Genomic DNA, 20,193 nt, shown 5'->3' on the forward strand with positions numbered 1-20,193 from the left:
CATTAGGACATATTTGATTGATCACTTTCCTGAAATTGATTCAGGAAGTTTCCACAGTACCAACAGGGGCAGTTTTTGAGAATCAGAATGGTGGGTTATTACTGTATGGTACTTTTGATGAGGAAGAATCTGCAGAGTCCTTTCAAGAAGCTTTAACTCAATGGAGAAATGGAAGTCATGAATACACAAAGGAACAGAACTCTGATGAGGCTCAACCAGGTAGGAATTAGCTTCTGCTAAATACATTTTTAAAAAGAAAACTGAACCCATTTTGATCAATAGTGCATATTCTCAAGGCTTATGTACTGATGAACATATATCAGCCTTTACAGTATCAACTAGTAATGTATGAATTCATAATTTTTTTATTAAAATGACCATTTCTAAGTTTCCAGCTGATTACCGTGCTACTGGAAGGTGACATAGTTCATGACACAAACTGTATGCCTCTTTCTTAGATAGTAAATCTTTTCCTTTCCACCCATTGCACTGACTTAACAATATGTCAAATAGATTGATAAAATGTGTGTCAGAGGGTGAAAGTGTGACTGATTCCTTGATGCCCAATTGACTGAAAGAGGAGGCCTCTGGCTGATTAACTGCTGCTGATTGATTGAAGTGGAAGGTCCCTAGGCTTTATAAGACCGGGGAGAGTGGACAAAAAGGCAGGGAGGAACTGTTCAAGCTGGGGCTGAGCTGCTGAAAGGGTTGCTGAGGGAAGTAATTGGGGAAGCCTTCTGGAGGTGTGGCCCAGAATCCAGAGAGCACAGGTTTTAAGAAAACAAGCCTGAGTAATCCAGAGCACTCTGACAGGAGAGAGAATAAGAAAGTAGCTGTGTTAGACAAACCTCACAAAGGAGGGGCGTGTGCCAAGTGAAAGACCTCAGAAACAGACTTTATTTGAAGCTGCAGTAGGAGGAGGAAAGGAAAGGAGGAGATGTACCTTTTGGGAGTCTGGGATGAAAGAGACTGTATTTGAGCAGATTGTACATTGATAAACTAGTCCTTAAGAAGGAGCATTGGCATGTGACAAAGGCCTTGCTGGACTTACTGAGGAGCTCTGGCACGAAGGGAAACTGATGCTGGGCTCCCTAGAACCAATGAAGACCAGAATGGAGTGCTGCACAGAACAGTACGTAAATGAGTAAACAGCTCATTTACATACTGCTAGCAAGTCTGTACTTTCTGGAATATTTTTCAAATGTTACTGTGTGGTTTTTTTTCATACTATTATTGTGATGGTTATATGGTGTTCCTCAAGTATACACTATGTAAGACACACCAAATGAATATTAGTGCCTTTGTTTGTACATTGAAGCACTCTGAATGCTGGTTAATCTGTTTCGGTAACTTCAGTTTGCTCAGGTAGGCTGCATTATGTTGTTGGAATATTATAGCCTTTTTATGTACATTGCAAACAGGGACGTAAGTATTTGGAATTGTTTCTAAGACACTGTTGGTGAAGATAATATTCTCTAGGAATAGTGAATATATTTTCCTTGAAGTATTCTCTCTATTATTTAGAATAGTGGAATAGTATACAGACAGTGTTGTCTACTGGTGGTGCAGGGGACCAGAGTTCTATTTCTGATTCTAGGCAAGTCATTTAACCGCTGTTCTTCAGTGAAATCTGTAAAAATAATTTAATAAGATTTAGTTGCCACACATTTTTCAGATATTCAGATCAAAGGTACTTGCTAAGAGTTCAAAGCATTTCTGTCATATACCTGTCTGGTCTTGGGTCTCTTGCTTTCACCTGAGACTTCTATACTGTAAATTCAAAGTCTAAAGATTACTGCCTGTTTATTGAGGTGAGCAGTGCACATGCCTCAGGATTATGTACATTACATCTTAGTGCATTTTCTTTTTCTCTCATAGCTGAGTATCCGCATCAATCTCCGAGTATCAGGTTGACTCCTTCCCTATGAAGAGATGTGGTCTCTTAATCATGAACCATGAAACAAAATCTTGTTTCCTTGGATTTGTGCAGGATATTCTGTATCTCCACTAGTATATGGATGACAGTTTGCTGTGTTCTCTTTTTCTGAAGTATAAATGGCTTGCTACTTGATACATTTAGAATAATTTTGCACTTTTACTAATACCTGTTCCTATGATTTGGGGTTTTTATTTGGAAATCTATGGGTTTTGATCCTGCAAATGTGCATGAGCTTAACTTTATGCATCTGAGCAGCCCCATTGCTTTCAATGCATAAAGGTAAGACATCAGTGTGTGCAAGTTTGGGGTCTTACATATCAATCTGGACACTCAGTTATCCCATGTAAATCTGTTTTTGAAGTCTCATACCTCCAAGTACATGACCATCAGAATTAATTAGCAAGCTTACATAGTACAGATAATGCACATATCTTGAAGGATATATCATTGTCTTAAACAGTTAGTTCCTTGTCTTTTATTAGGCATGAGAAAAACTTAACAGTACAGTTCTTCTTTACTGCTTGTCAGTGGAATCTTTACATATATCCTTTTAACTTCCAATTTGTTTGCTACCAATTAAGGAGCAGAAGAAGAAGTCAGCTGATGTCAGCTACCCAACTCTGAATAAATCTTCAGTTTAAAGCCTGTTTTCGCATAGGGCATGATGATTTAGCCCTAAGAGAGAGAGAGAGAGAGTGTGAATTTTTTTTCAGTCAAATCCAATCAATCCAAATGAGATTGTAAACTCACTTTTCATATGGGCCACAAGTTCCAGATAACTCTCTCAACAGAATATGAATAATATGAGATTAACCTTTTAAATTTCATGAATAAGCAAACATCTAAACCAAGCATAGACTATTGATGTACTATTAATTAAAATGAATTTTATAGTTTAAAAAAGGAAAGCATATTGTTAACATATTTTAATGATGTATATTACAGTTCTGTTTATACTTATAGAATCCATGGGAGTTTGTGAGGTACAGACCCATCTCACAATTTTGAGAAAACCTGTTAAAATTGAATTCAAAGAAGAAAGCCTGAACTATATGGAGAAACTGTGGCTTAAGAAGCATAGAAGGTAGTCATTGAATCACACACTGCTAATAAAAGAATGCAGAAATAGCTGCATTTGTTAATATGAGCAATCTAAAGCAATTTTATCTGAATATTTGAGAACATATTAAATATTGGAAAATTTAAATGAGATGATTGTGTTACTAATTATGTCCATATTTTGATGAATTGTTATTTTGGAATTATTTTAGAGAGATTTTCTTCAATGTTAATACAAAAATAACAACCTCTTGTAGAACTTGATGGTATTATTAACAAAAAAAATATATAGGCGTTTCAGCTCACTCTTATGGCGCTTACTACTGTAAGAATACATTATCTGAAGCATATAGGGTGTGCAATAATTTTGTTATCCCCGGTTTCTGGGATGTACTAAGTACCATCAATGCCTACAGAAGTCAATGGAAGTCATGGGTGTTTAGCCTTTCTCACAAGCAGCTCTGCATGATGAGGCCCAAACTTCAGTGTCTGTAAGAAGTGTCAGTGTTCACTATAATAGTATGAGAGTGATAGTAATAATACTGTAACTTTTAAAGACTTAACTCCTCTTTTACTTCTTGTTTTAAGAATGCCAGTTAATCAAATATCTGGTATTCAAGCAGATGAATTCAGACCTAAGCATGAACTGATGAATGAACCTGATGATGCTCTGAGTGGAGAAGAGAGAGGAGGAGATGATGATGATGATTTAATAGGTTTGTTGGACTTCTATTAGTTGAGTCTATTAAATCTTAGTTCCTTACAATTCTTTCTCATATTCATATTCATTGAACAACTGCAAGTAGATTGTTCTTTCCTGAAGATGTATGTGGGTAGTCAGGAAACAAAGGAAACTTATGGTGGTTAAAATAACAATATGGCCTCCCCCCACTCTCCAAAAAACCCCAACCAGTAACTTAATACATAAAAATATTTTAAAAATTAAAATAAAAGTGAATGCACTACTCTAATTGTATTTCCCAGTTGAAGATATGAAAAAATATTGGACAGCTCTCTTTAGAGCAGAAGAGTCTTGCGTGGTTCCTGAGAACCTTGGGTCTGCTTTGAAAATTGAGGTACTCAGTGACGTAAGTATATGTTTCTTAGCAGTAAAGTGCAAATGGTTCAGTTTAATTATCCTGTATCTTTTAAACAAATTGAGCAATTAAATTTTCAAATTAGTAAGAGCTAAACAGAAAAGTTGAGTTGGCTAGACTTCAAACTTAAATGGGATACCGTAGATCATCAGAAATATAATTAAAGTACTTGTTTTGGTATATTGTTAATGATGTCAGTCCATCCATAGAAAGTTCAATTTTCCAAAAGTAAGTAAATGTTCCTAGTATTTCTCCTCTGATGGCTCTAACTGAACAGAGGTCACACAAAAGTAATCTGTCCGGTTTTTCACTCACTGTGGTGATATATTTTTTGAACTGTTTAGCTAATCTCTCTCTCTCTCTCTCCGTGTGTGTATTTTTAAATTAGTCTTGTGAAGAGGACCTAGATGAATCATGTAACTCTGTAGCGATGGAAGTTGGATCCACTAAACTGAGAAATGAACAAAGGTAAATGGAACAATATGATAGGGTAGTTTGTGATTTCATTACTTTCCAGGAACTGAACCAGTGATCTGTAATGACTGACATATCATAGTTCAGCAAATATTTTGCCATAACAGTATGGTATAATACTATGAACCTCATTGGTAAAGTGTTTGTTGTATATTTTTTTGAGTGGAAGAAAATATTTTGCTATAAAAACCCAGTCCAGGCCATAAGAGCCTGAATATGAATATTTGTTATGCGAAACAAATTTTAAAAGGCAGTGCTTTCCATTGAGACTGCTGCTTCAGTTCTCCAACCACTCTTTGGAGTGGCTGAATCAGTGCCATGAGTCCCAAACCATCTAGAGGGCAACAAGCATAAAGATAGCCTATACTGTGGATCTGTTTATGATGGGTTCGGTCACTGAGACCCCCTTGGGACTGCCACCTGATGTGCCCAGACTACCTCTAAGCCTGTTTTCCCTGCCAGCTTGGGACTTCATTACCTTGCCTTGTTTGAGCCAGACACTCTTGCCTGCTGCAAACACAGATCCAAGTCTGAACCACGTCCCCCACAAGTTGCAGGCTTAACTGAAAACAGCTTAAGAAGGCTCCTGTCTCCAGTACTCAGATTCCCAGCTCCCAATGGGGTTCAAGCCCCAAATAAATCCGTTTTACCCTGTATAAAGCTTAAGTAGGGTAAACTCATAAATTGTTGTCCTCTATAACATTGATACAGAGATATGCACAGCTGTTTGCCCCCCCCCCCAGGTATTAATACTTGCTCTGGGTTAATTAATAAGTAAAAAGTGATTTTATTAAATACAAAAAGTAGGATTTAAGTGGTTCTGAGTAATAACAGACAGAACAAAGTAAATTACCAAACAAAATTAAATAAAACACGCACATCTAAGCCTAATACAGTACGAAAGTGATTACAGATGAGATCTCACCCTCAGAGATGTTCCAATAAGCTTCTTTTACAGACTAGCCTCCTTCTAGGGGCCAGCAATCACTCACGCCCCTGTAGTTACTGTCCTTTGTTCCAGTTTCTTTCAGATAGCCTCTCCACTCCAAAGGATATCTTCTGAGCCAGCTGAAGACAAAATGGAGAGGTTTCCCCAAGGGCTTAAATAGTCTCTCTCTTGTGGGTGGAAACCCCTTCCCCTCTCCTATGAACAATTCAGCTCCAAGATGGAGTTTTGGAGTCACATGGGCAAGTCACATGTCCATGCACGACTCAGTTCTTTACAGGCTGATGACACATTCCCAGGAAAACTCAGATGTGGATTGGCATCTCTCAAAGTTCATTGTTAGCTTAAGTGTTCCTTGATTGGGCACTTATTGAGAATAGTCTTTTCTCAAGAAGCTGACCAACTGCTTCACTGAGGCTACTTAAAATCAAACAAGTCCATAGCCAATATTAATAACTTCAAATACAATAATGATACATGCATACAATAGGATGAATATATCCAGTAGATCATAACCTTTGCAGAGATATGTTACATGGCATATCTAGCATAAAACACATTCCAGTTATGTCATATTTATACTCATAAACATATTTCTATAAAGCATTATGGGGTGCAACATCACACCCTCCTCCTGAACTTACTGTCAGAGACTTGGACACTGTCCATGGTGGAGGCAGTACATGTAAAATACCTGTTTGTCTCTGGTCACGCTCCCTTTCAGTACCTTTAAACCGTATGATGTCATTCATAGGTGTTCTAGCAAGGTTTGGGGTTCCTGGTCCCTAGGTGCCTGAAAACATGTTGGGGTGTAGTATTGCTAACAGAATGCAGACAGCAGTAACAGTTAAAGTGTAGGTGTCTAGGTAGTTAACCACCAATGCCATGAGGCGGTGTGCCTCAGTTTCCCCTTCCACACAGCAGCGTGGGCCTGTTATGCTTTTGCTGCTGTGCCAAGCTTCCAGCCTGTTTACAGGTATAAGCTGAAAAGCAACATGCTTGTGGGACTGTCTTGTCACCATCCCTAGCATGTACAAAAAATGTTTCCCCAAAGCAGGTATGTCCCACATCTTTAAAGCGTTTACCACTAGTATTAACTCCTTTGTTTTGACCCATAGATGAAGTAGCAAAAGACACCTGATTAACAGCAAATCTATGGCGGATAGGCTTTCTTCACACAATTTAGCTTGCAACAGTTGCAAGGTCGCAGAAAAAGCAGAGATTCTTGTGGTAGAGGAAGGGGAACAGTCTTGTCTTGGATCTGAAGAGGCTCAATTTTTTCATAAGTTTCAATGGAGACTCAGCTTATTCAAAGCAGCCGTGGAATCTGGGGACTTGTTGGCATTAATTGATTTAAAGATGCCCATGATGTGCATTTTTTCATCCTACTCATAAAAATATATCCAGTTTGTGTTAGGTGACTAGTATCTTTAATACATGACACTGTCATTTGACTTCCCCATCCTTCTGGGTCTTTTCAAAGATCCTGACTGTTCCATTATTCTTCACTGTGGGAAGGTTTTCATCTCACCTTACATAGATGACTTGTTGGTGAAGGTCCTGTCTGAGTAAGAGGTTGCAAGGTACTTTAAAATAAAAACACACTTTAAAATGTGCAACACACACTTTTGAATGAGTGAAAATCTTTCCTTGCATTCACAATGACCTCTGTGTACTTTCATATCAGGATTTGGATGCCAAGAAATTCGAGGCACTATATTATTCAAAGCTGTATCTATGATTACATTATGTTCTTAAAGAAATACCCTTGGGTTAATTTAGTATGTCCAGGCAAAATTATGAATCACTGTAATCAAGCCCTTTTATCTTTTTAAATACTGTTTTATTTCACCTTTGTGTCCTAAAAATTAAAGTTCATATAGAGTACTACCATTGACACTTGTGCAACTTCCATGACCTCCCAAAAACTATCTAACTTTTGGATGTGATTGTCTGTTAGGAGCCTTTGTGTGTGAAATTTCTTTTTCTTTTTTTTTAAAAAACAAAACCAAACCAAAGTGATGCAGTACCTGAAAATCAGAAGGATACAATATCAGACTTTTTACCAGAACCAGCTGCTGCTGTAACTAGCAAGACATCTCTTAATTCTGCTTCTACATCTGACAAAAAAGACCTTTTTATTCCTCATGATAGAAGCAGTGTTCCCGTTAAAGAAATTTCTAAAGGTAAATTTTGGTAAGATTATTTTTTCCTGTCACTTTCCTTACATGGGGGGAGAGAAAAGAACTTTTGTTCTAGTAGGCAGTACTGTATTTTATATGATCTTTCTGTGTTTGTAGCAGACAAAATTGTAACCAGTTAAATACAATGGTTTTTTTGTGCCAAAAGTAAAAACATTTGTTCTTTAAAGATACTTTGAATATTCAATTTAGGTCATGTGGCATTATTGTATGGCATGCAGAAAAACAAGTTTATAGCTTGATTATTAGGGAGAGATAATGTTTGCAATATATGGGTTTATGGCATGCATAATTAGGACTCAATTATACTAGGTGAGGATTTGCACCAAAGCCTCTAGGTTTCTTTAGAGAATGTGAGTTAAATGGACTGTACGCTTATACAACCACTCAGAATGGCCCCTTAACTCAAAGTTTTAATGGAGTACATTGATATATTCACAAATTGTGTGCATCAATTTTTATGTACACAAATGTTTGCAGACTGGATGCCTGGCTAGCTGTCTGTCTGATTTGCATGCACAGAGGCAGTATTTGAATACTTAAATGGATGTACCTGCAAAATTTTGTGGATGGATTAGTGAAAGACATCTGAAAATGTGGCAGCTTTGTATTGTGAAATCATTATTAAGCACGAGTCAGAAAACCGTTTGTTTTTCTTATTCCAGAATCAGAAAACTGGGTTATTTTACTATGCCATTTTTCTTTAATAATTAGTGTTTTAAATTATTAGTATGTTAGGTTAATGTTTTACATATAATTGTTTCTTCCTTGCAAACTGTCAAAAACTAGTTCTTCTACGTGCTCAGCCAGTCTCTTTTTTTGGATTTGGTTCAAGCTCAGGCCCAAACGGTGAAAGAGAAACTGACAGTTGGACAGTGAGGTGTGCTATGTGTGGCCTTGGGGGCAGAGAAGGAAAGGCAAATAGCTATGTCGTAAGATAAAAAGAAAAAAAACCCTTAATCGTTACTCTGGTGCTGCATGCAAAAGATACATGTCCCGAGAGCATGTATCCATAGCTGCTACTGCTTTCAAAGAAATGTACTTCCAAGTAGCCGTCTCGCTTTTTTGTAGTGAAAATATAATGCTGCTATTGCAGTTGTTCAGCTGTTTCCAATTAGATCTTGTGCCTTTTTAAAAGGAAAAATTACAATTTCATAAAGTGTTTTCTTGGAGATAGTTGCCCCTCTAGGAATGTCAGATACAAAATGACTTAATACATTCATGGATAATGAGTTATTATGGGTCTGATTTTTAGAGGAGCTGAGCACCTGTGGTTCCCATAGATTTCGATGAGAGCTCTGGCTGCCCAGCGTCTCTGAAAATCAAGCTGTAAGTTTACATGAAAGTCAATTGTTTTCCTTATGAATTGCTTATTTGACATCTTAGGGCTATCTAACAGTGAAATGCTATAAGACTGCACATTTTTGTTTTGAATTTCCTGAGAATATCTGTAGACATCCAGTTTGTCCTTTTTTTGTTTAGTTTCATCTGCAAGAACATCTACAGTGAATCATGAAAGAAGTTATACTGATTGCATCCATTCTAGCACAGAAGAAACAGTTCTCAGCAGTCCTCATGAAAGTGCTGTAACAGAAAAAGAAAGCATTAAAACAAAGACTTATAGAAGACCTCTTAGTGCTTGTATGTCACCTGAGAAGACTTTTGACCTTCTTAAATTAGGCAGCAATGAACCTTCCCTCATGACAAGATCATTGAAAAACAATACAGATTCACTGGAATTTAACAGTTTCCACACAAGCAAGAGTTTGATTTTACCTGTAACTACAGAGGCTTCCGTGGTAAAATGTTTTGTACCTATTCTTCAAATAAATATTGCATAATTGCCCTGTCACCTTTTCAACATTTTATCTTGGCACAATGCAGTAGAGTGGTACTGGTAGTTAACCATATACAGTAGTTACCATGAAATACTGCACATTAATATGTAGTAACAAAGTAACTCCATTAAAAATAGTGGTAATCATGAATGAAATTTTAGTGGGGCAGGAGGAAGGCTGGCTGTCACTGCCCCAGCCTTTCAACTGGGGAGGATAAAAGTGCTTTCACCTCCCACTTTCAGTCTTCTATGGGGATAGTTCAGAAAGAGCAAGAGAAAACAGGCGACTAGTCGCAATCTCAGAAGGGCTGCTCTGTGTGGCCTGCTGCTCACCCTCCCTTCCCCCTTAACTTTGCTGTCTGAGGTTGAGCATGCCCTCCTATGGAAACTATAGTATTCAAACATCTCTCACTGAATAGGTCTGCGGAGCTGATTTGTTTGCTTGCTTCCATTTATGAATGCAGTCTTTGTGTGTTCATCAAGGCAACTAATCTTGATTCTCTTTTGATGGTTGCAGATCACACAGTATGCCTACACTGGGATAAAAGATGCGCACCATGGTTGTGGCTTGCTGGGTCTTGCGGGGCTCAGGCTGCGGGGCTAAAAATCACTATACAGAATTCAGGCTTGGGCTAGAGCCCGAGCTCTAGGACCTTCCACTGCAGGGTCCCAGAGCTCAGTCTCCAGCCTAAGCCCAAACATCTTCACAGCGATTTTGCAGCCCTGGAGCATGAGTCCGAGTCAGCTGACCTGGCCCAGCTGTGTGTGTTTTTTTGTTTGTTTGTTTGTTTTTAAATCCCTATGTTGTCATGCCCCCAATGGTTTAACAGAAGTGTGAAGATCAGTGGAGGTAATACTCTGACTACTTTGGTGACTACTAAGTAAGATAGGTTTTTAGGATTTTTTTTTTAGAAATATTGCATGTCTTAAACTGTAAACCTTTCAAAAAATACTTTTATATTAATTAGAATGACTTCAGGTTTTATGACATGAACATTGTATTAAAATGGACTTGGGATAAGTACACAATATAAGTCTTTAGTGGTCTTTAATATTTTGTCTTTTATCCTAGTTGTTACAGGAAGTAGCCCTAAGAGAAAAACCTACTTTGACCCAATATCAAGGACTTGAGGGATTCTTTATTTTGCATACAAATTCTAAGCAAGTAAGAGTTGATTCAGTTCCTTCACCTTTCTCAGATTGCAGCTCTCCAAACAGTACTTCAGTTTCAGGTAACAATCTGGAAATAAAATCCTCCACAACTGAACTTTACATATTGAGTACCTATGTTGCAGTGCATCATAGCCTTTATCTGTGCATAGATTTATTTCTACCTCTATATAAGCATGTGCTAGGTCCTGTGGTATAATTTTTAGGTCAATATGATAAATTGGTTAATATTGGTATGATATTTTGCTCTGCCAAGAAGAGCAACTAATGGAATGTAAGAAAGCATAGGATAAACCAGCCCTCTATTGTAAATTACACCAACATACTTGATTTCTCTCTCTATCTATGTCACCTGAGAATTTGGACTCCAATCAGTCTTCACACTTTTCTGCTGGTAGTAAATTTTGATGTGATGGTCTGCTTAAAATCATGCCTATTTTGTTACTTCTAATGGCTTCCATTAAAGCATCTGAAATTATGAATGAAAAGTTACTAAATCCTTACTTGAAGTATAGAATCTGTCAAATACAAAATGTATAACAAATTATCTGCATATCACTTTAAAATATTCTTGTATGTTTTGTTGTGTGAAATTTTTAATTATAGCACTGTTGACCACCTCTGGACATAAAGATATTAAATAATACAGCAGCTACAGTCTCACAGGCCAAATAAATATGCGCATGAAAAAAGTGTTAATATTTTCCTGGTGCTATTTATGTTGCATTTTTTTTTATTTCAGGAAAGGGATATTGGTTCAGAGACACTAGCTTAAGTGAATATGCTGATGATTCTGTAGTACAGGATGTCTTGCAAAGTGAACTGAGCAGATCTTCAAGTAGTTTGGAACGACAACACATATGTGCTGGAGTTTCATCATGGACATTAATGCACAGGTCACCCACTGGTAAGAATATTGACAAGATAACAATTTTTGGAGGCCTTGATTTAGCAGGTTAGGTAATCACCAGGCTAACTTTAACATATCGAAAGGAGTACTCGTGGCACCTTAGAGACTAACAAATTTATTTGAGCATAAGCTCTAAGGTGCCACAAGTACTCCTTTTCTTTTTGTGGATACAGACTAACACGGCTGCTACTCTGAAATTTAACATATCAGTAGTCCCTTTGATTTAAAGCTAAGCACGTGCTTCAGTGATTTGTTGGCTCGGGGGCTTAGATCTGTCTGATACAATTTGTAATTAATTATTTTTTTGAATGCTAATTTACTATTCTTTTCTAAAATAGGTAGTTTTAGAGTCTACCCAGTTTAAGTTTAGATTTAGATATTGGAAAAATGAAAAATCTGAAGCATACTCAGTTGTCCCTCAAGTAATCTGGGGAATACTGAAAAAAAAAATTAGACCAGGATCCCCAACTTTGCCTCAATCGCATCTCCAAAAATAAAAATCATGCAAACTCAATTTGAAAGATGGATAAATCCAATAACAAACTCAGAAGTCAGACTGTGCTTCTCAAATTGTACTCCCAAAGGTCTTCCAGATGCCAGCATTTAGGGTTGGGCTGACGGTGAGCTCAACAACAGACAGCAGGAGCTCACTAAAGGTGCAAGGAGCTACATGACAGCTTGCTTTCCCTACCTATCGGTATTTGAGGTATAACAGTAGTTGGCCCTGGCAACAGGCAGACAGCAATACCAACGTACGGTAGCCTCCAGACATATTAAGTGCTGGCTTCTGTGTTGCACAATCCTTAGACTGAGTCCACTAATTTTAACCATCTTTTCTTTGACTTTTCCCATACAGCTTATTATAGCATATCCTATCAATGTCTAGTGAATTCAGTGAAGGCTTTGTTATGGACTCTTCCCTGAGAGTTGAATCTGGCCCTGAAGTAGTTGGAAAGATGTGGTTAGTACAGGTGATAGTGTGAATAAATAAATTTGCAAGTGCATCACTGCCACAATTTGCCTGGTCTCCAAAAATCCAGAGAACACATCATAAAATTGATCTAAAATCTAAAAAGAGCCTGTGAGAGAGTAATAAAAGTATATAAAAAGAAAAAAATAGGTAGTAACCATTTCTCTCTGGAGCTTACTGTGTTGAAAGATACACAATGACTGCATGATTAAATTTCATGGTGGTTCACATTTTTAACTCGCTGTCATCACCAGGGAACTTGTAGATTTGAAGGTGTATGACAACTCAAAGTTCCAAGATAGTTTTAGTTGTACGAAGAGAGTAATTTACATCATTAAGAATTTTCACTTTATGGTAGTTTTGGAATATGATGTACCTGTACTATAGTTGAATGCAAAATGGTCACATAAATATAACCAGTTTACCTTGGTCCTGTATCACTGGTCTTTATGAAACAGGCAGGCAGGCTTGAGACCAATCTGATTTGTTCGTTCTTGTACTACACAAGTTGGAACTGTTTGTCTCCACTGCCTTTCCCTTTTTCAGGCAGAAGAAATTATATTTTCTTTTAAAATTTTTTAAAAATTATAGTTTTTATTTTAACTCAATGTAAATACACCTTAGGAACATTTATAATCTTAAAAAGCTTGTAACAGCTTATAGTGTATATTGGCCATTAAACTTTAGTTGCAAATACTTTACCAGCTAATTGTTTGAAATTGCCTTTGCTTAAAGAAGAGTCTTTACAGGAAATCTTATATATTAGAAAACAATTTCTTTTTATCAGAGCCAAATTGTTATTGTTTGATTCTAATACTAAAAACAGCCTCGTATCTGAAATACCTAATTTTCGCAAACTAAATTTCCACTAATTTGCACCTAAGAAATTAAAATGCATGGTATAGCGTAATCTGCTACAAATCAATAGGATATTAGTCCTTAATCTGGATTTATCTCCCCTTCTGGGTGCACAGTAGGGGGTGGGTAGTGGATGATGATGATATGAGATTTTACGGATTTGTATTGAGGGGAGCAGCAGCTCTGTAATAGGTTAAATGAAGAATTATATCAACATTTTTATTAAAGAAATGATACGTCATACAATGATAGTTACAGATAATTGTGTAATCATTTTCAGAAGTACCATTTTCTGCTGTCCATACTCCAGAAATACTGTAAATGATGGCACTTCAATTTGGAGCCCCCATGTTTGAAGATATGTGTATAACAGGCACATATCCCAAGGTCATCTTGGCTATTTCAGTTCACTTAATCACTAGAAAAAAACAAAACAGAATGTATTACAGTACTTATTTGCAAATAACTATTCTAGGGCCAAACACAGCTCACTTTACTCACAAGACTCAATTTAATCCAATGGGTGTTTCTGAGAAAAGTGAACAGTATTTAGGTCTATTTGTATTTTTTAAACAAGTTATACTATAGCTATTTCTGCATCATGGAAACGTTCCTATTGTAGCATTCTCAACATTTGGGTTCATATTTAGTAAGAGAGTCTGTCTCGTTTCCACACTGTGAATATTACAAGAAGCTGCAAAGAAACACAATTGTAACACTTGTAATAATAAGAATTTGCTGCTGTTGTTTTTTCAGTGGAAGTTGGATGCATGACTCCCATATGAGCATTTGAAAATCCAAGCCTAAAATTTGAAATTGAAACTGGCAGCCATGGATAAGATCCTGCACTCAGTTTTTAACCATTTTAAAGCTTTCTTTTTTAAAATTTCCATTTCAGTATTACGTGTTCTTAAAATATGTATCAAGCACCTCTTAAACATTTAACAAGCAGCAGTAGCAAATGCTTGTGGCCACACTGTTGAATATAATATATTCATGTCTTAAACAACATATTGAACGGTATATACTCAAACCATCTTTCTCACAACTTCCATACAAACAACTTTGTTTACTTTATTTTAAAACTTAGATTTCATATCCTTTAGTAAGCTACTTCTCTGTGCCTCAGTTTCCACTCTCTCCCTTTGTCTGTCTTGTCTATTTAAATTATAAACCTCTCTAGAGCAGGGATTTTCTATTACTATATGTTTGTACAATGCTTAGCACAATATGGTCCTGATCTTAGTCAGAGCCTTTAAGTGCTATTATCTTACAAATGCTAAATAATAACAAACAAAAGGAATGATCAGTTAAATGATTCTTCTCTCATCTCATCAGTAATCCTTCACAACCTCAACTATCTCCCTCCCAAGAGACACAGCTCACATATTTTTTCGCTCATCCTGAGCAACCAAGTTGACATTTTCATTGTTTGGAAAGTATTACTTGACCGATTTAAAATCAATTTTGAATTCAGTGCAAAAAATCTGAAATTTTATTTGTTTTTGTTTATACACTCATATTTTATTTTTATACACGTCAAAAATGGCAGAACCAAATAGTTTTAAACATGGCAGAAAAATATTCTATGCCACACAGACCAAGTGTGCTAACTTGCAATCTAGAATACTTTTTTCCAGAAAGTTATATGGCACTATAAAAGGAGTATCAGATGCCACTTCCCATTATAATTTTCATTGTGTTATGTACATGTTCAGTAATAATAGTTAGCCTTGGAAGGATTAGATTTTTACTAATTGTTGTCACCGCACACATACAAACAGATGAAAAATATTTCTGTCAATGATAATCAAAATGTATAGATAGGCAAAGTAAGAAAAACACTACTTGAGAACTTTAAATTACAATTTGATTTAAGAATATTTACTTTTATCAGCATCAAGTGTTGAAATATACAATTTATGTTATAATGGTTATAAATCTTTAACTTTTTTGAATCTCAGTGTTTACTGTGCTTGCCCCCCAATAATTTTGTACAACTGTGAAAACTGAAATTGATAAAAATGCTTAAAATCTAAATCAATATTATCTGTCAAAATTATTTAAAAATCAGATTCTGCCAAGACTAATACTAATTCATTACTTTAATTACAGAAAATGACATTAGTGAGATCAAATTCTATTATACATCTAAAATCATGATTCACAATTAGAAGGCAATAATGATTGTTTTGTTTTTCTTTCAGATAATAGTTTCCAAAGACCTTTGTCAGCAAATATACTATCCTCTAAATCTATGAAATCTGATGGTATCTGCTGTACACACTCTCAGACAAGACCAAGAAATTTAACTACTCAGCCCTTATCTAGAGCTGCTACTGAAATTTCAAAAATTGAATGCATTGATGTAACTGAACAAAATGACCCTCTCTTAGAATATACTGCTGATCAACAAGCCTTAGCTGGCTTGGAAAATGAACTAAAAAGTCATGCAGGTAATTACTTACAGTGAGAACATAAGAGTAATTTAGCTGTGTTTATGCATGCAAAAATGTAAAGCAAACTACATTATTGTTGTGTTCATGATCATTATTTGAGCTCTGATTTGTGGAAAATTAAAGACCTGATCCAGCACAAAGTACTCGCATCCTTCTGGGCTATGCAAAACTCTAGTTTTCTGGCTTAATAGAACGGTCTTCTTACTTTTAACCATCACATGATGTTCAGCTCAGCTCTATAGGAACAAATTGCAGAGAGCTCATACTTATGGATCTCCCACCTCCTGCATGTCTATCAAAGAAATCTGACAGGATGTGTCAGGTACCCCTTCTGGGTCTGAGTATTTTAACAGCCACCTGCTTCCTTGATCTTTGATAATGAACACAGCAAATGAACCCTGCCACCAGGATCAAATCAAACAGGGGGGAAAAAGAGGCCAAGAAGGAAATCTTATTAATGTGTCATCTTCAAGATGACACATGCCAGTTATCAGGCAGTGTTGGCAAAGAAACACTTCCCTCCTGGGATTGTGGTTTTTTGTTTTTGTTTTTTTTAAGTCCACCTCTATGAAGACCATTTATTTAAGGGACAATTAATGGTGAATAGAGATGGTTGGATACGGTTATGTTTTTGTTTTTGGTTTTTTTTGCTTTCAGACAATTTAAACTTTTTGATGAAAAATTGAAAACCAAAATTTTTAATTTAGAAATCATAGAATATTAGGGTTGGAAGAGACCTCAGGAGGTCATCTAGTCCAATTCCCTGCTCAAAGCAGGACCAACACCAACTAAATCATCCCAGCCAAGGCTTTGTCAAGCCGGGCCTTAAAAATCTCTAAGGATGGAGATTCCACCACCTCCCTAGGTAACACGTTCCAGTGCTTCACCACCCTCCTAGTGAAATATTCTTTCCTAATATCCAACCTAGACGTCCCCCACTGCAACTTGAGACCATTGCTCCTTGTTGTCATCTGCCACCACTGAGAACACTCAAGCTCCATCCTCTTTGGAATCCCCCTTCAGGTAGTTGAAGGCTGCTATCAAATCCCCCCTCACTCTTCTCTTCTGCAGACTAAATAAACCCAGTTTCCTCAGCCTCTCCTCATAGGTCATGTGCCCCAGCCCCCTAATCATTTTCACTGCCCTCTGCTGGGCTCTCTCCAATTTGTCCACATGCCTTCTGTAGTGGGGGGACCAAAACTGGACACAATACTCCAGGTGTGGCGCAGTCCCTCATAGAAGTTTGGTTGCTTCATGCTTCAGATTTCCTTTATGGGCTAGGCTTCATTTCCCATAATATATCATGGTCTCCTCTTGATGAGCCACCATGGTGCCTCCTGGGAGTCCCTGGCCGTGATGCAACATGATACATGGAAGCTGTAGTCCAGACTCAAGAGATTCTTCCATCATTGAGACATATAATGCTGGTACTTTAGAGTTCCATGTATATGTTCATGCAGCATTACTTTAGTCTTGGTTTTGAGTTACGATGCACATTTCAGGCCTGCAGTTGTCATTTAACTAGTTCTCATCGAATCCACATCCTTGTAGGTTTCTGTTGCTGCTAATCTCCCAGGGGTTAGGATGCACACTGACAATACTCAAAGGAGAAAGAGAAATAAAATACCAGTGACTTTTTTGAGAAGACTGTCAGATGGTCACACTCGTAATTTGTGCTTCTGACACCACTTCTTCAGACTTTGCTACAGGCTTCTGAAAAAGTGGAAGTAATTGAGGGATAGTTAGGGCTATATTATCTTATGTATCTTTATAAGATAAATATAAAGTGTCATAAAGAAGTGGTGCAGCCTCTAGCAATCATAGTGACCATATAACTTTTGGTGCATACATATCACCAGGAGTGGGGATCCATGTTGTTTAGTCTTCTTGAAGTATTGTGAACTAGTAAATCAGGTCTCTCTACCCTATCTATGGTATTTCAAGACCATAGGAATGTATGCAACTATAGTAGCACCTGCTGATGGACCCTGTGTTTCAAGCTTTAAGTTGTGGTATTTTGTCCTTATTATGAACTCTTGAAAATAATAGAAACACTGATGCAACCATATAATAAAGTTATAATTAATTTGTGTTTCCAGTAACATCTGAAACCAGAGTGTTTTATCACTGTTATCTTAATGATGTCATGTTTTTTGCTGATATGACTATACTGTTCTGAGAGAGTTTTTAGAGACCATATGTTGTAGATACTGCACTTTTGTTACATGGCTACTGAAAACTACAAAATATTTCAGATTCTCAGGAAAAGCTTTACAGCTTTACCTCTGAAGACTTATCCGCCTTCAGCAGACATTCAAAGGAGATAAGTGAAAATATTACAGATTTCCATAATAACCTAGAATTAAAATACCACAGTAGAGCTGATATTTGTAGGTAAGTTAAACCTGCTGATTATTTTTTTTAGCTGTTTAGTAAAATGCTTGACTGGCAAACTACTCATTGACTTTTTTTTTAAAAGGGCCAATTATTAGTATATGTGCTTCATCTGAATGACTTACTATATTGATGGGATTTTTAAAAGAATTAAAAAATGCCCTAACATGTTTGTTACACTGCACAATGTTTTGTTAAATCACAGAGTTAATATAACATGTAAAGATGAAAATTGTAAGGGAATACAATCCATTAAAAATAAGAAAAAATAGTCCCTAGCCACCAAGATTATAGCAATATATTGGGGTAGAAGTAATATAAATCTAAAAATATGCTGCTTGTGTAAATTAGCCAAGTAATTTCTAGCTAACTCATGACATCTGTGATTGGGGAGAGAGTTATTCTTCGTTAGAAATAAAAGTGTAAGGACCCATTTATTAAATGTGAAATTTCATGACCACACAAAGTAATTTACATAGCTAGACTAATTTATTTTCACTTGTGTAATCTTAATTTAAGAAAATAATGAAATTATGTTTTTTATTGGAAAACATTAGTTCTTGTGCACGGTTCACTGAACCCTGAATGTTGTTTTTAAGCCTTTTCTGGACCATTGCAGTGCAGATGTTTCCATTTTCTCAGTCACTGCTTGATGTCTGATGAAAAAAAAATGTACAATTCCATCATTTAACCATGTCCTCTGCATCTGCCCTCTGATACGTTACTTGGAATTCGATATCTGGCAGTTACAGTGGTATGATTGCTGTTGCCAGGAAAGTAGAATGACACTGCTAGTTGCTAGATATCTGAAAGAACAGAGTGTGGACAGGTCTAGGTGATAGGAAATTTGTTGCAACTCTCATGGGGGAGGGAGAGCTATCAAAAATCATGAAAATGGTGTAATTTGCTGGTAAATTTACACATAAGGAATGTGTAAAATTTACACATCATTGATAACCTATTAAAATTTGATTTTAAGGACGTTTACTTTATCAGCATCAAAATATTCCATTTGTGTTTAATGGTGTTAAAGTTTTAACTTTTAAAACCTCAACATCTACTGTAATTAAATAATTGTCTGCCCCACCCATAATTTTGCACAACTGTTAACATTTAAATTGATGAAAATTAAAAAGCTTAAAAATAAACATTGATATCATCCAGTGAAATTATTTTAAGAAAATCAAATCCTGTCAAGCCTAGTTGAGAGAGTTGAGAAACAACTTGTCCGAAGTTGAGAAAAATAAATGGACGCGGTAGTTTTGGCCAAAAGTATACTTTGTTACAATTTACCGATTGCACAATGGTCATACCTTTTTTAATATGATAAATCAAGTTAACATTAGATGAGTATGAGAAACAGGACCAAAAAATCCTACCAGGATTTGTTTCCTTGAGGACCTTGAGCACAAACTGTTTTTTGTTTTTTGTTTTTAGAGACTGTAATGAAAGCCATACAGATGAGGAGGAAGAGATTCTGAGGGACAAGCAAGAAGTTATAGCACTACGTTGACCAACCAAAAAAAAAAAACCCACAGCCAAAACTTGCTAGTAATTTTTTTTTCTTTGCATAGCATAAAACAGGTAGACTGTTAGAAGGCAGTTCTCAGGTGTTGAAGATGTTAGCTGCTGAAGAATGTTGTTGGAAGTCTATCCTACCAATAAAACATGTTTAAAATTAAAAATCATTTATGGGTTTTGGCTTTTTTTTAGCACAAACAGTATATTACTATGTGTTCGATACTATTGCATCTTTTAAGACCATTTTACTGAAACCTAAGGCCTCGTCTACAGTACGCAGTTATTTTGGAATTAGCCGAGTTAATTTGAAATAAAACTGATTCCATCCATACAACCAAACCGGCTTTTTCTATTTAAA

General features: G+C 36.4%; 1 protein-coding gene across 11 annotated transcripts in view; it reads left to right on the top strand.

Moving 5' to 3' along the window:
- The window catches only part of ZBBX (zinc finger B-box domain containing), a 48,663-nt gene extending 28,740 nt beyond the window's left edge, over positions 1-19,923 (top strand). For 9 of the 11 annotated variants that reach the window (XM_074963621.1, XM_074963617.1, XM_074963622.1 and 6 more), the window contains 12 exons: positions 45-219; positions 2,885-3,023; positions 3,587-3,714; positions 3,983-4,086; positions 4,484-4,563; positions 7,535-7,701; positions 9,199-9,515; positions 10,626-10,785; positions 11,466-11,630; positions 15,669-15,917; positions 18,176-18,314; positions 19,752-19,922. In XM_074963621.1, coding sequence (XP_074819722.1) covers positions 45-219; positions 2,885-3,023; positions 3,587-3,714; positions 3,983-4,086; positions 4,484-4,563; positions 7,535-7,701; positions 9,199-9,515; positions 10,626-10,785; positions 11,466-11,630; positions 15,669-15,917; positions 18,176-18,314; positions 19,752-19,827 — 1,899 coding nt within the window. In that variant the 3' untranslated portion in view covers positions 19,828-19,922. Of the gene's footprint in view, positions 1-44; positions 220-2,884; positions 3,024-3,586; positions 3,715-3,982; positions 4,087-4,483; positions 4,564-7,534; positions 7,702-9,198; positions 9,516-10,625; positions 10,786-11,465; positions 11,631-15,668; positions 15,918-18,175; positions 18,315-19,751 lie in introns of all 11 variants that reach the window. The other 2 variants (XM_074963626.1, XM_074963627.1) reach the window with 2 other exon arrangements.
- The last annotated feature ends 270 nt before the right edge of the window (positions 19,924-20,193 follow it).

This window comes from Natator depressus, chromosome 9 (genome assembly GCF_965152275.1).
Source record: "Natator depressus isolate rNatDep1 chromosome 9, rNatDep2.hap1, whole genome shotgun sequence".
Taxonomy (NCBI): domain Eukaryota; kingdom Metazoa; phylum Chordata; order Testudines; family Cheloniidae; genus Natator; species Natator depressus.